This window comes from Heptranchias perlo, chromosome 9 (genome assembly GCF_035084215.1).
Source record: "Heptranchias perlo isolate sHepPer1 chromosome 9, sHepPer1.hap1, whole genome shotgun sequence".
NCBI lineage: Eukaryota > Metazoa > Chordata > Chondrichthyes > Hexanchiformes > Hexanchidae > Heptranchias > Heptranchias perlo.
The window spans coordinates 34,146,929-34,160,300 of NC_090333.1; the positions used below are offsets into that span (position 1 = coordinate 34,146,929).

The 13,372-nt window shown below is 38.6% G+C and overlaps 1 protein-coding gene across 4 annotated transcripts in view; it reads left to right on the forward strand.

Annotated features, from left to right (window-relative positions):
- mast2 (microtubule associated serine/threonine kinase 2) overlaps window positions 1–13,372 on the forward strand; it is a 464,493-nt gene that overhangs the window by 377,596 nt on the left and 73,525 nt on the right. For all 4 annotated transcript variants that reach the window (XM_067990160.1, XM_067990162.1, XM_067990163.1 and 1 more), the window contains one exon: window positions 10,741–10,816. In XM_067990160.1, the coding sequence (XP_067846261.1) occupies window positions 10,741–10,816 (76 nt within the window). The remainder of the gene's footprint in view (window positions 1–10,740; window positions 10,817–13,372) is intronic.

The window sequence follows — 13,372 nt, forward strand, 5'->3', positions numbered from 1 at the left end:
CAGCAAAAAGTCCTATTTCTGAAGGTAAAATGGTCCTGACCTTGGTTGATGGCAAAGTCATCAGGCTTTGCTCTGCTGCTGCTCTCTTGCTGCTGCTGCCCACTCATCATTTTGCCTGCTGCTCCACACTGCAGAAAATACTGGCTCCACTGTAATCCCGTTTGTGAATGCTGGTCCTGCTCCCTTGAAAGCTCTATTCCCACAGAAAATGGTGCTTCCTGCGTGCAGCGCCGCGACTGCGACAGCTGCCCAGTCAGAGAGCTGCACTGCTGTTGAATGATTGAAGAACCGCATTTGAGCAACAGAAGAGCCTTTTGTGGCTCATAAGCCACGTGTTTGCTACAATTGTCCCAGTGCCTAGTTTTAGAATAGTAGAAGTTTTGTAGGAGGCATGACCACGAACATTGCATGCTGAATGGAGACCCAAGAAAGGGAAAGCAGAGAAATACATCAAGAAAAACTCGTGTTATTGGCAGGATTAATAATGCTGCCATTGTTCATTGCTGCACCTGATGTCACCAGATCCAACAGACAATAAGGGAAAAATTGTATATATAAAAAATCTACAAAATATCCTTTTTATTTTTAGCAAAAGTCTTATTGAATCATAATGATTGCAATCAATTTGACCTATATCCTTCAATTAAACTGCAATTACCAATTTACTGTACAATCTCAAGTGTGTTATTGCTGGCATCAAATTTTCTAAAACGTTTTTAAAAAAAAAACATGTATGATAAATTGCTCAGATTTGATGTGCACCATTAGAAACCTAGTGTTCCATCTGGGAATACTTCCAAAACTAATTTTTACAATTTATTAATGTTCTGCTACTGCTCATTCTCCATCTCTTGTTAAGGATTTGATTGTGAAACTATTGACTGAATAAGACTCAGTTATTTGAATCCAAGGAAAGAGCAAAAATCCTCCTCGAAACTGCCATTGTCTTTGCTGGATCACACACACTGTAACTGACCACTCTCGACCCTCCACTGCGTTGTCAAATTGCTTGTCCGACGTCCAGTCTTGGATGAGCTGCAATTTTCGTTCACTGAACATTGGGAAGACTAAAGCCATTTCTTCAATCCCTCTCACAAACTCCATACCTTTGCCACTGATTCTGTCCACCTCCCCAGACACACTCTGACTGAACCAGACCATTTGCAACCTTGGCGTCCTATTCGATCCCGAGCTGAGCTTCCGACCCCGTATCCTCCACGTCACAAAGACTGCCTACTTCTGTCTTCGTAACATCGTCCACCTCTGCTCCTACTTCAGTCCATCTGCTGCTGAAATCCTCCATATTCGACTTTTCCAATGCTCTCCTGGCTGGCCTCCCATCCTGCACCCTTTGTAAACTTTAGCTCATCTAAAACTGTGCTGCCCATATGCTTTCCTGCAATGTCCCACTCATCCATGACCCCTGTCCTCACTAACTTACATTGGCTCATGGCTCTCCAACACCTCCAATTTAAAACTCTCATTCACATGTTTATATTCCTTGATAGCTGCCTCCCTTTGTACTTCTGAGTCCCTTTCTCCAGCCTGACCCCCACTTACCCCCCGAGCTCTCCATTCCTCTGAATATGGCCTCTTGTACATCCCCCTCCACTCACTCCACCATTGGTGACCATGCCTTCAGCCACCTAGCCCCCACACTTCTCTGCCTCTACACCTCCTTTTTGTCCTTAACATCCTCCTTAAAACTCACAAGCTTTTGGTAACCCCTTCTAATATTTCCCTCTTTGACTTGGCATCCATTTTTAAATTATGCCTCTCAAGCACCATGGGCCATTTTTCTACATTGAAGGTGCTATATAAATGCAAATTGTTGTTGAAGGACCTGACATTCTGTTTTGTAAAAGGAAAACTAGATGACTGTTAGACAATTATGAAAGCAATTCACTGTCAGGGTTTAGATGACTATAATAGCTCAACATGAATTGTTTGACATCATTAGAACCTAAGAATTGGATTGTTACTTTGTAATTGGCTCCCACCTATCCAGGGTTCTAAAATTATTGTAACCTCACTCTTTATTTCTCAGTATTGAAAAATAAAGTTGTGCATTGACATCATTAACTTTGGGAAATTGTAGTAAAGCAAACAGATGGTTTCTAGATGAAAGTTACAATTTTGTTAACTAGCAATATAGTGAAATATTATGTACAATGCTGTTTTTTTTAATGTTTTGGAACTGCACTTTAATGGAACACCGCCCATGACAAGATAAAATATTTTTTTATTTGTTTACAAGATAACATGGAACATGAAGTACATCAGTTGTACAGGCTATTGTGATAAAAGTGATGCTTGACTCTTACTCTCCAAACTAGAAAAATTGCCAACACTTTTTCATGCAGAAAATGTCCCTTCAAAAAGAGGAAGATTGTAGTAAGGAACGTGTTTCACCATCAGTGAATTACAGCCGTGTCTATTACACTGCTTGAATGGGTAGAAACCAGCTGGGCTTTGCTATAACAACAGTTTGCATTTACATAACACCTTTAATGTAGAAAGACATCCCAAGAGACTTTATTTCAGTATAAAAATTTTAAAAATTACATCAAAATAAATACCAGTTGTTTAAAATTTATACTGGCAACAATGAAATATATTTTAAATCAATTATTTGATCTGCTGTCCTCGATGTTAACATGTTCTGGCTGTTTTCTAGTGGTACTGTGCTGTAATTTCAAGCCTAGTTCTATATGTGAATTAGCAGTCAGGTTTTCTACTAGCCTTGTGGATTGTCCAATAATGGATGAGAGCAAAACAATACACAGACTTGGAAATTATTAATTTATTAGGCAAGCCCTAACTGACAAATTACTTAAATATCATTACTGTCTAATAGATTTATAACTGTGAAGGATGTTACTGGGAGGGATACAATACCATGCTCACCAGAGATGAGGTCATCAACAATTTGTCAGCTTTCCTTAAATTCCATGCATCATTTCCAGGGCGACAGGAGGATTGATGAGAATGAAAATAAAATTGCTGCATGATATTGAGATGAAATTTATTAAGCACAAGGATGGCATAGTAATGTTTTTTCCCTGGGAGGAGAGAAAAATATTTTTAAAAATAAAGCAGCACTCCTTCTGAATTCCATTTAAAGGATGTTTTGGGAAAAAAACTAATCTTTCACTCTTAGAGGCTATCAACATTGCACTAAGACCAAAAATAAGACAAAATTATAATTTTCCAATTTTTTGCAATATATATGAGGGGCATGACAAATAACAGAACCTGATGGAAGATGAATATAAATAGCAACAGATTCTGAAAAGAGAAAGAAGTGGGCAGGGTTGCATTTTTCTTTCATTTCTGGTACCTGGGTTTGAATCTACCTCAGACTACTGTGATAGTCTCTAGATTGTAAGGTCCCAAATGAAGTCCACATCACAGTGCGACTCATAATTTGGCATCAAGTTTGTAATCTTACTCGGAGTCCTGATTGCTGATGCGGGAAATCACCTGCTACACTGGTATAGATAGAAGCACTCTTTTGAGGTTGGAGTTAAGCCACATTGTTGGGGAAGAATAGAAGGAGATCTATGTCTGGCTGGGAATGCTTGATATTAACGCTGGGTGTTAAAACAGAAGAAGCAACTTTTGAATGGTTTTACGTGGCTGGGATCTTCAACCACAGGAAGGATTGTTTGTTAAATAATCATCCCTTAACTCAATATTATTTTTCCATACTTTTATGAAAAAGGGGAAATTTGCCCATCAATCTTGACTTTCTTGTACTCGTGACTTCCCAGTATTGCCTTTCTCAACCTTGCATATCATGTATATAGTTTAAATCCTGATAAGTACTGTTTAATTGTAATTTGCTGTCTCATTATGTTGTAGCCAATTTTACTTCAGCATATTTAAGAAGAAATGTTAGAACAGGTTAAGTAATCGGGCAAAAAAGAATGATTCTTGCTTACATTTCCATTGCACTGCATTTAAAATGCATGCTAAGGTGCGTTCCATTGTCTAATTAGCTTCAGCTGATGGTTGTTATCTTATAAATTTTTGTCGTCTTTTCCTCCTTTGTTGGCTTTTGTAATTTTGAAACTCCAGGTATAGAAGCATAATAAAACAAATATGAAAATACGTTAATAGACCTATATACAGATAAGGTATCTTGTCATGAATTAATCACCTGTCAAGACAAAATGCAGTTAGATTTATACTACTACTTCTCATTTATCTTAACATTAAAGGCGACCTATAGTGATGTTGCTGCTACTCCCTTTAGCAGTAAGAGTTGAAGTATAGTAAATGCTTTTGCAGTGTGCTAGTGCTGCTAGGTTGCAAGCTACAGAGTGGGTTTTGTGCAGCTAGTTGCAAGCCTGATGTAAAACTGCTGGGACTCGCTAACACCAATTACCTGGAAGACCTGTTAAAAGGTTTTACATTTTGCTTGCTGCCAGCTGTGTGAAATCTGCATTTCAAGAACCACACAGCATTAGTGTAAGACAAAACCACCTAATGAATAGTAAAAGAATCCTTCACATTGTGAATAACTTGTGATTAGTTACAAAGCCAAGCTGATTGAGCAGCGATATTGTTTCTAATTAACATTAGCTTAATGTCGGTGGTAGGAAAGATAATGGAATCTTTACTCAAAGATGTAATAGAAGAACATCTAGATACCGAAAATATAATGGAGTAGTCAGCACAGATTTCAAAAGGGAAAGTCAAGCTTGACCAAACTTATTGAATTCTTTGAAGAAGTAACAGAAAGAGTGGACAAGGGTAATGTAGTAGATGTAATGTATTTGGATTTTCAATAGGCCTTTGATAAGGTACCGCATTGTAGACTCATGACTAAGGTCAGAGCATGTGGAGTTAGGGGACAGGTAGTAGAATGGATAGCAAGCTGGCTACAAAACAGAAAACAGAGTAGGGGTTAAGGGTAGCTACTCAGACTGGCAAAAGGTAGGAAGTGGTGTTCCACAGGGATCGGTGCTGGGACCACTGTTATTCATAATTTACATTAATGATTTGGACTCGTGAGGAATCGGAAGTACAATTTCAAAATTTGCAAACGGCACCAAATCGGGAGCTGTAGTTAATACAAAGGAAGAATATGTCAAAATACAGGAAGACATTAATAAATTTGCAGAATGGGCGTGTAAATGGCAAATGAATTTCAATATAGCTAAGTTTGAAGTGGTGCATTTTAGTAGGAAGAATAAGGAGGCCACATACTGCTTGGATAATAAGAGTCTAAATGGGATAGAGGAGCAAAGGGATCTAAGGTCGTCGTTATGACCTTATTAACGACGCAGGTTAATAAGGTCATTTTATAAAAAGCAAACCAAGCTCTGGGTTCATTTCTAGAGGGATAGAATTGAAAAGCAGAGAAGTTATGTTAAACTTGGATAGAACATTGGTTAGATCACACTTGGAGTACTGTGCACGGTTCTGGCCTCCATATTATAAAAAGGTGCAAAACAGATCCACAAGGATGATACCAGAACTGAGAGTATATAAATATCAAGAAAGGCTGAACATGTTAGGGCTCTTCTCTGTAGAAAAGTGAAGGTTGAGGGGTGACCTGGTTGAGGTCTTTAAGATTATGAAAGGGTTTGATTGAGTAGACGTAGAGAAAATGTTTCCACTTGTGGGGGTGTCCAAAACTAGAGGTCATAAACATAAGATAATCACTAATAAATCCAATAGGGAATTCGGGAGAAACTTCTTTACCCAAAGAGTGGTAAGAATGTGGAACGCCACAAGGAGTAGTTACGGCAAATAAGATAGATGCATTTAAGGGAAGCTAGATAAGCACACTAGGGAGAAAGGAATAGAAGGATATGTTGATAGGATTGGATGAAGAGGGATGGGAGGAGGCTCGTGTGGAGCATAAATGCCAGCAAATTGGTCTGAAAGGCCTGTTTCTGAGCTGTAGACTCTGTAAAACCGACATTATTTACAAAGCCTTTCTTTGTGTCTGTTAATTTTTATTCTTTGTTTCTTTTACTTCCACTGAAGGAATCTTTGAGGTGGCAGTGAAGATTTTAAAAATATATTTGCAATAAATCCATAGTATAAAATGCTGTTGAAACAGAAAAATGACAAATGTTAGAAATCTATAATAAAAACAAAATATGCTGAAAATGCTGCCAGTTCTGAAGAGGGGTCTCCTCCCAAACCATTAACCTGCCTTTTCTCATTTTAGATGCTGAAGGACCTGTTCTGTATTTCCAGAATTTTCTGTCTGCATGTAAATTTTTGGTTGTGGGCTGTTAGTGTGGAATAATTGAAGATTGAATTGTTGCAGGGTAAATTGCATTAGGTAGAGCATGTTATCCCAATCTCCTGATTAAACATTTTAACAATCTAATTTGAAGAGAAAAATATATGTAGGCCAGATATTGTATTTTGCAGCTTATTGTATGGATTTAATTTTAAATTAAATAGCTTTACCAGTTATTACTAGCTAGAGGAGTAGCCAATTTCAACACAATTGCAGTCACATTGGTTAATAGATTATTAGTGATTTAAAAAGTTAGGATTACCTTCCAGTGTCAAAACATAATTGTGGGATTTAGGGTAAACCTTGGGAATGAATAAGAAACTGGTGGAAGGGCAGAAAACAAAGAGTATCCATTAGAGGAGTTATGACATAGTGGGGAGAAAGTACTGAGTGGGGTGCCTCAGGGCTCAGTATTGGAACCACTGTTGTTTCTAATTTATATAAACAATCTCAGAAACTCAATGCTAAGTGGTTACACTTGCAGATGATATCAAGCTTGGAAAGGCAGTAGAATCAGAAGAGGCAGCTGAAAAATTACAGAACGAGTTGGACAATATATGTTAGTGGGCAGAACAATGGCAGAAGAGATTTAATACAGACAATGTAAAGTGTTGCACATAGGAAGGGAAAATCGATGGCATGTACTCATTGAATGATAATGTTAAAAGACACCTCGGAATCGTAGTATACTCAATGCTAAACATGTCCAATCAATGCAGTACAGCAATCAATAAAGCCAACAGAACATTGAACTACGTTGCCAAAAACAGAGCATAAACGCCAGCATAGATCAGTTGGGCCGAATGGCCTATACCTGTGTTGTAGTTTCAATGGAACTCGTTGTATTATCGACCACAGAAGGTAATGCTCAAACATAATAGTGCTCTAGTCAGACGATACCTTGAATACTGCATCCATTTCTGGTCACCAAAAAAACAAGAGAGACATTCAAATACTGGAGGCAATGCAGAATAAGAGCCACAGGGCTAATCCCCAGTGTCAAGGGTATGAGTTATGACAAAGGACTGGAGAAACCTGGGCTTTTCAGCCTGGAAAGGGGGCATCAGAGAAGTGATCTTACAGTGTTATAAAAGATTGTTAAGGGTGTAGAAAAAGTTAACCCGGAATATCACTTTAAATTAAACTGCAGGAGTAGAATAAGTGGGCACAAGGTTCAAACTACAGAAGGATACTTATAGAACAGATATTCTGAAATTGTTCTTCATACAAAGAGTAATCAACATGTGGAGTAAACGTCCAGACACAGTAATGGAGGCAGAAACCCTGGAATCATTTGAGACACTTGGATACTATAATGAACGGGATGGGGGATGTGTTCGGTTTTCTCTGGATGGATGAATCAAATGTGCCGAATGTTCACATTAATACAGTTGTAGGTATATATCTGTTCATGCAACTTAAAAGTATAGTGACGCCCAGTTGTTGGGTCTTTATATATTAGTCATAGGATTGATAATTAAAAAGGTAATATATACAGCTTGTGTTACAGAATAAATTAAAAGGTTATTATATAAAACAACAGAAATCCAAAAAGGAAATTAAATTATTGCTTCTGTTTTATATACACACAACCCCAAGTCCTTTACTCTGACCTTCTGCAGCTTGCCTGGCCTATCACATTAGTGCAAAATCTCAACGTTTGGATAGGCAGGTGGTAAAAGCTGGTGTATAAATGACTCTCGTGCACATGATTTTACACAAATATATACCATTATTGGCAGTAGTAATGATATTATATAAATTGGTGTATAAGATGTTTAATGTATCTGTGAATTGGTTAATATTTATTCTATTGACAGAACCAAAAGGGGGAACCCTAATTTAGCTTATAATTCCAAATGAAAATGTTCGCTTAGCATGTTCTGTTCAAACAGAGAAAAAATGCAATTTCTATTGACATGAGACATGGTGATTTATTGGGATCTACTGGACCTTATTGAGATGGGAGGGTTATGAAAGCAGGGAAGTGGAGAAAAATAATTTTATCATAACAAGGGCCCGGAAATTGCACTGAGCAGCGAACGAACCTCACCCGCCATTCGTTAGTTGTAAACTCATCCACAAACTTTTCGTGGGCTTCTGGGTGCCAACTTGCTTCAATGGAGACCTGCCAGAAGTGCAGCGTTCTTTCCCGGGCTTTTGTCGGCTGTGAGAGCAGGAAAAGGATCGCTCTCTCCCCTCAACCAATCAGCTTGAAGCATCCTTGACAAGCCGCACAGCCAGAACTAGGAAATTAAGGCTACAACATTGAATTCAATTTTAAAATCAGTTAAAGAAAACAAAATAAAGTAGAGGGTAAGAAATATTGAATTAAAAGACAGAGATAAAAGAGACAAAAAGAATAAGTTTTAAAAAAAAACTTTTTAAAATTTATGTGCAACAACAATTAAAATCAGAAGTAATGAGACTCCACATTTTTAGAAGTTAATTTTCAGTGCCAGAGAGGTTGTTTTTTTTTATTCGTTCATGCGATGTGGGCATCGCTGGCAAGGCCAGCATTTATTAACCCATCCCTAATTGCCCTTGAGAAGGTGGTGGTGAGCCGCCTTCTTGAACCGCTGCAGTCCATGAGGTGAAGGTTCTCCCACAATGCTGTTAGGTAGGGAGTTCCAGGATTTTGACCCAGCGACGATGAAGGAACAGCGATATATTTCCAAGTCAGGATGGTGTGTGACATGGAGGGGAACGTGCAGGTGGTGATGTTTCCATGCACCTGCTACCCTTGTCCTTCTAGGTGGTAGAGGTCGTGGGTTTGGGAGGTACTGTCGAAGAAGCCTTGGCGAGTTGCTGCAGTGTATCTTGTAGATGGTACACACTGCAGCCACAGTGCGCCAGTGTTGGAGAGAGTGAATGTTTAAGGTGGTGGATGGGGTGCCAATCAAGCAGGCTGCTTTGTCCCGGATGGCAATGAGCTTCTTGAGTGTCGGAACTGCACTCGTCCAGGCAAGTGGAGAGTATTCCATCACACTGCTGGTTTGTGCCTTGTCGATAGTGGAAAGGCTTTGGGGAGTCAGGAGATGAGTCACTTGCCGCAGAATACGCAGCTTCTGACCTGCTCTTGTAGCCACATTATTTATGTGGCTGGTCCAGTTAAGTTTCTGGTTAATGCTGACCCCCAGGATGTTGATGGTGGGGGATTTGGCGATGGTAATGTCATTGAATGTCAAGGGGAGGTGGTTAGACTCTCTCTTGTTGGAGATGGTCATTGCCTGGCACTTGTTTGACTGTCAATTAAGACTTACCACACTGTTAAAAGTTAGTTTAGACCTAAAAACAAGAACAGCAGTGTACCTTTTTTATGAAGAGATTAGTTTTCAGCTGGGCAGTGCAACAAGTTTGCACCATTCCGTTCATTCAGTTGGCGAGCTGTCCTTCCCGCGCAGCTTTCAAACGAGCAGGGAAAATGGTACAGCAATTTCGAATTTCCACATTTGACTGCACACATGCGCTTGCCAGAACCTGGCCTCCCATATGCCCTGAAATAATGATGTGCCCTGTTTGCCTTGCTGTTATTTCACGAGCAATTTTTGGGCCATTATGCTCCTGTCAGAGAACTGAAACTATTGAATTGACAATTAAGGGAAATCTTAATGAATAGAGGTTAAATCAGGCTCACTATCCTTTGTATCAGCTTACACAGCAAAATCAAAAGAATCATTATTGTTGCCATTTTTTGTCACCGATACCATCCTGTCATTTGTGCAACATATAAGCAAAAAGATGCTTTGTGGAATTCCAGGATCCAATAAAAACAATTGTTTATATGGGATAAGTTAAATTCTTTAAGATAAATTAGAACAGAAACTTGGTCCCTATGGTACAAAAGTCCTAAACACAACTGACCTAATAAGTAAATCAATATGGAAAGCATAATTAAATGACTTACCTGTTACTCCTGCCTGGTGCGACAGATAAAAATGTCAGCTTTATCTTGCTACAAGCTGCATTAAACTGTAATTAAATTATTAAAAGGTATGTTGCATCAAATATGAAATACAAAAGTTGCGCACTCGTGCATCGAAGGGCACTTATTACCATGCTTGTGCTGATGCTAATCGTGTATATAACATTAAGCCAGATGTTCATTTTCCAGCAGCTGTTTGTGTTTGCTGAGATGTACAGAATCCTTATACATAATGAAAAGTGAATGGGGGCAATGCGTTATCATTCTATCTTCCAAAGAGCCACAATGAATTGAAAACTCTGCCATTTGCTCTTTATTTAAGCAATTAGCCATATAATTACATTTCTGATTGAGTGAATGTGGTCTGCAAACAGTTTCTTGGGACATAATGTATTACCTCACACAAGTGACAGATCCAATGAAGCAGCAAATGACTCACAAAGTTTGTAGTACAGTTACTGATGAAATACTGACATTATTCCTAAAAATAAAATACAATATGCTTGTTACTTATACTTTTTTTGTATACTCTTTTTTAAAAAAATCACAGTCCCGGACGATCCCCTTGTTTCTATGACAATGAGATAGTAATGATGAACCATGTGTATAAAGAAAGATTTCCGAAGGTGAGTAGTGATTTTTTTGTTTTAAAAAGGCAGCTCATTAATTAAATATTTGTGCATGTGTATTGCTTATTTTATATTGTATGTAATATGTTTTCATCTATGAAGGTAAAACCATACATGTCTGTTTTGACTTCAGCATGTCAGTGTGAATATGATTTGTTTAAAATATTTAGAAAATCTAGTTGGCTTTAGTGGCACCTGTCCTTTCGTTGCTTATAGGGGAAGGAGAATCTACTGAATTTTCATGTATTCCTAAATATATACTTATTAGTGTTCCAATGTAACATTTATGATCTGCTAATATTCTACAACATTCTATGAACCAGTCCCAGCTTCTTTTGCCCTGTAAGTCAAGTCAACAGGATTTGTCTTTGCAAATTCTATGCTACCTTGATCCAAGTGTTCCTTTCACTTTTCTGATCCTTCTGTTTGTGCCAGTGAAATAACTGATACTCTAGCAGGCATGGAGGGTTTTAGATCACACTCTGCCCCTTCTGTCAGATTTGGTACTACATTTTAGTTCAGCCATACCTGTTTTTCTACTGTTGTAAAGATTCAACTATCACAACTGTTAACTTGATCACTCTGAAGCATCCTAAGGCATCTTTATCTCTGCTTGTAACTTCTATAAATCTGATATTAGTGCAACTTCATCAAAAAGGAGTGTCAACTATTGTCTCCCTCATCTCCAGAGGCGGGTTCTCTTGCCAAACTTCTCATATCTTCTGTGAATCCTTCTCTATGCCCCACTTCTGTCCTGATGACACACTTGCTGGTTCTCCCACAGAGCAAATTGACCTTTTTGGTTCACTTTTCTCCTCCAACTCCAATCTAAGTGATCTTGTTCAAGCAATTCTCTCCATTGTGCAATTCTGTTCAGCCTTAAAATGTTATGCCCAGCAAGACTCTGCTCTTTGGTTTGAATAGGATCTCTGGTTATGTTGGTTTCCCTTCCATTATCGTCAAGATGTGTGTTTTTGTACAAAGCAAGTTTTGTGCTATGCCTTCTCTTAATTTACCTAATCCCATTCAATCTTTCGATCTACTTGGAAATTTACATAGAAATGTACAGTTCAGGAAAAGGTCATTTCAATCCATCCGGCCAGTTCCGTTGTGCAGAAAATATCCTATTCCATGGTACTTGTCTACCAGGTCCTTCTGAACTTTTAAATGTTTTTAAAAATTGATTCTCGAGATGTAGGCTGCCATGTTATGCATCTCTGGAACTGCGTTCGATGAATCATATGTAATTGCGTTGGACATCTTCAAAACCTTTGACAGGATTTAGCCACATGCAGCTATAAACAAGTTACAATCCTATAGTCTTCCACTAAAGCTCTGTTTATGGCTATGTATTTTCTTTTCAAATTGAATCATAGAAAGATTACAACATGGAAGGAGGCCATTCGGCCCATCAAGTCCGCTCCGGCTCTATGCAGGAGCAATCCAGCAAGTCCCAATCCCCTGCCCTATCCCCATAGCTCTGCAACTTTTTTACTTTCAAGTACTTTTCCAGTTCCCTTTTGAAGGCCATGATTGAATCTGCCTCCACCACCCCCTCAGACAGTGCATTCCAAATTGCCCTGTATTACATTAGCTTAATACTTTTGCAGTATTCTGTCTCCTCTTTCACGCTTCCTTCTTCATATCTATAACCTCCTCCACTAATCCTATCTTTTGCTTCTACATTCATCAACTTCCTTTAGGCTGGGCATAAGAAAAAGCTTATCACCTTCTCGGTGGTCCCACTCTCATCTCTAACCTCCAGTCTCTCTTACTTCATTATGAGTTTGGTTGTGAACAAATCCCACTATGGCAAGTTGTGAAATTGAATTCAATAAATCTGGTAATTTGTGGGCCAGCACTAAGAAAATACATGGAATCTGCTAGATTGTTGTAAAACCCCACCTGGCTCAGTAACTTTGCATTCTTGTTTCTTCTAAGCTCCTGAAATGCTATCCTACATGCTCTCTCTCTTCATAATCCCCGCTGTCTTGAAATTGTGATTCAACACACAGTCCAACACTTATTTCCTGGTATCTCATGACTATGGAACCTCCTGGGCTTATTTCCTGTGCCTTTTCTCATATTTGTGGCTAGATGGCAATTTGCATATGTAGATCAACTCTTCTATGAACTAAAGCTTGCATCCTTATTTGCCTGTACATGCTCTGTCAAGATAAGCACTCTACTTTGGTCACACTCTCCATGTCCCTCAGTCTTTCCTTCCACCTACAGTTTTCAATCTTTTATAAGCTAAGCCTGATTTACCTCATCATATTCTTTTCAACCTTGGTGGTATCCTGCACTCTGGGCCTTGACCCTTCACTTAAAAAATTTAAGCAGCCAAATGAAAATGCTATTCAACATTCTGTTTTGCCTATAAAACAGCAGTCTTCACTTCAACACTTCATAAGTAATTAACTGGCTGTACAGTGCTTTGGGACGTTCCTGAGGATGTGAAAGCTGCTTTATAAATACAAATTCTTTCTTTATATATCTGATAAAGTCTCTTGTAAGACAATACCATATCAACAGTGCCTCTTTAACAAGTAC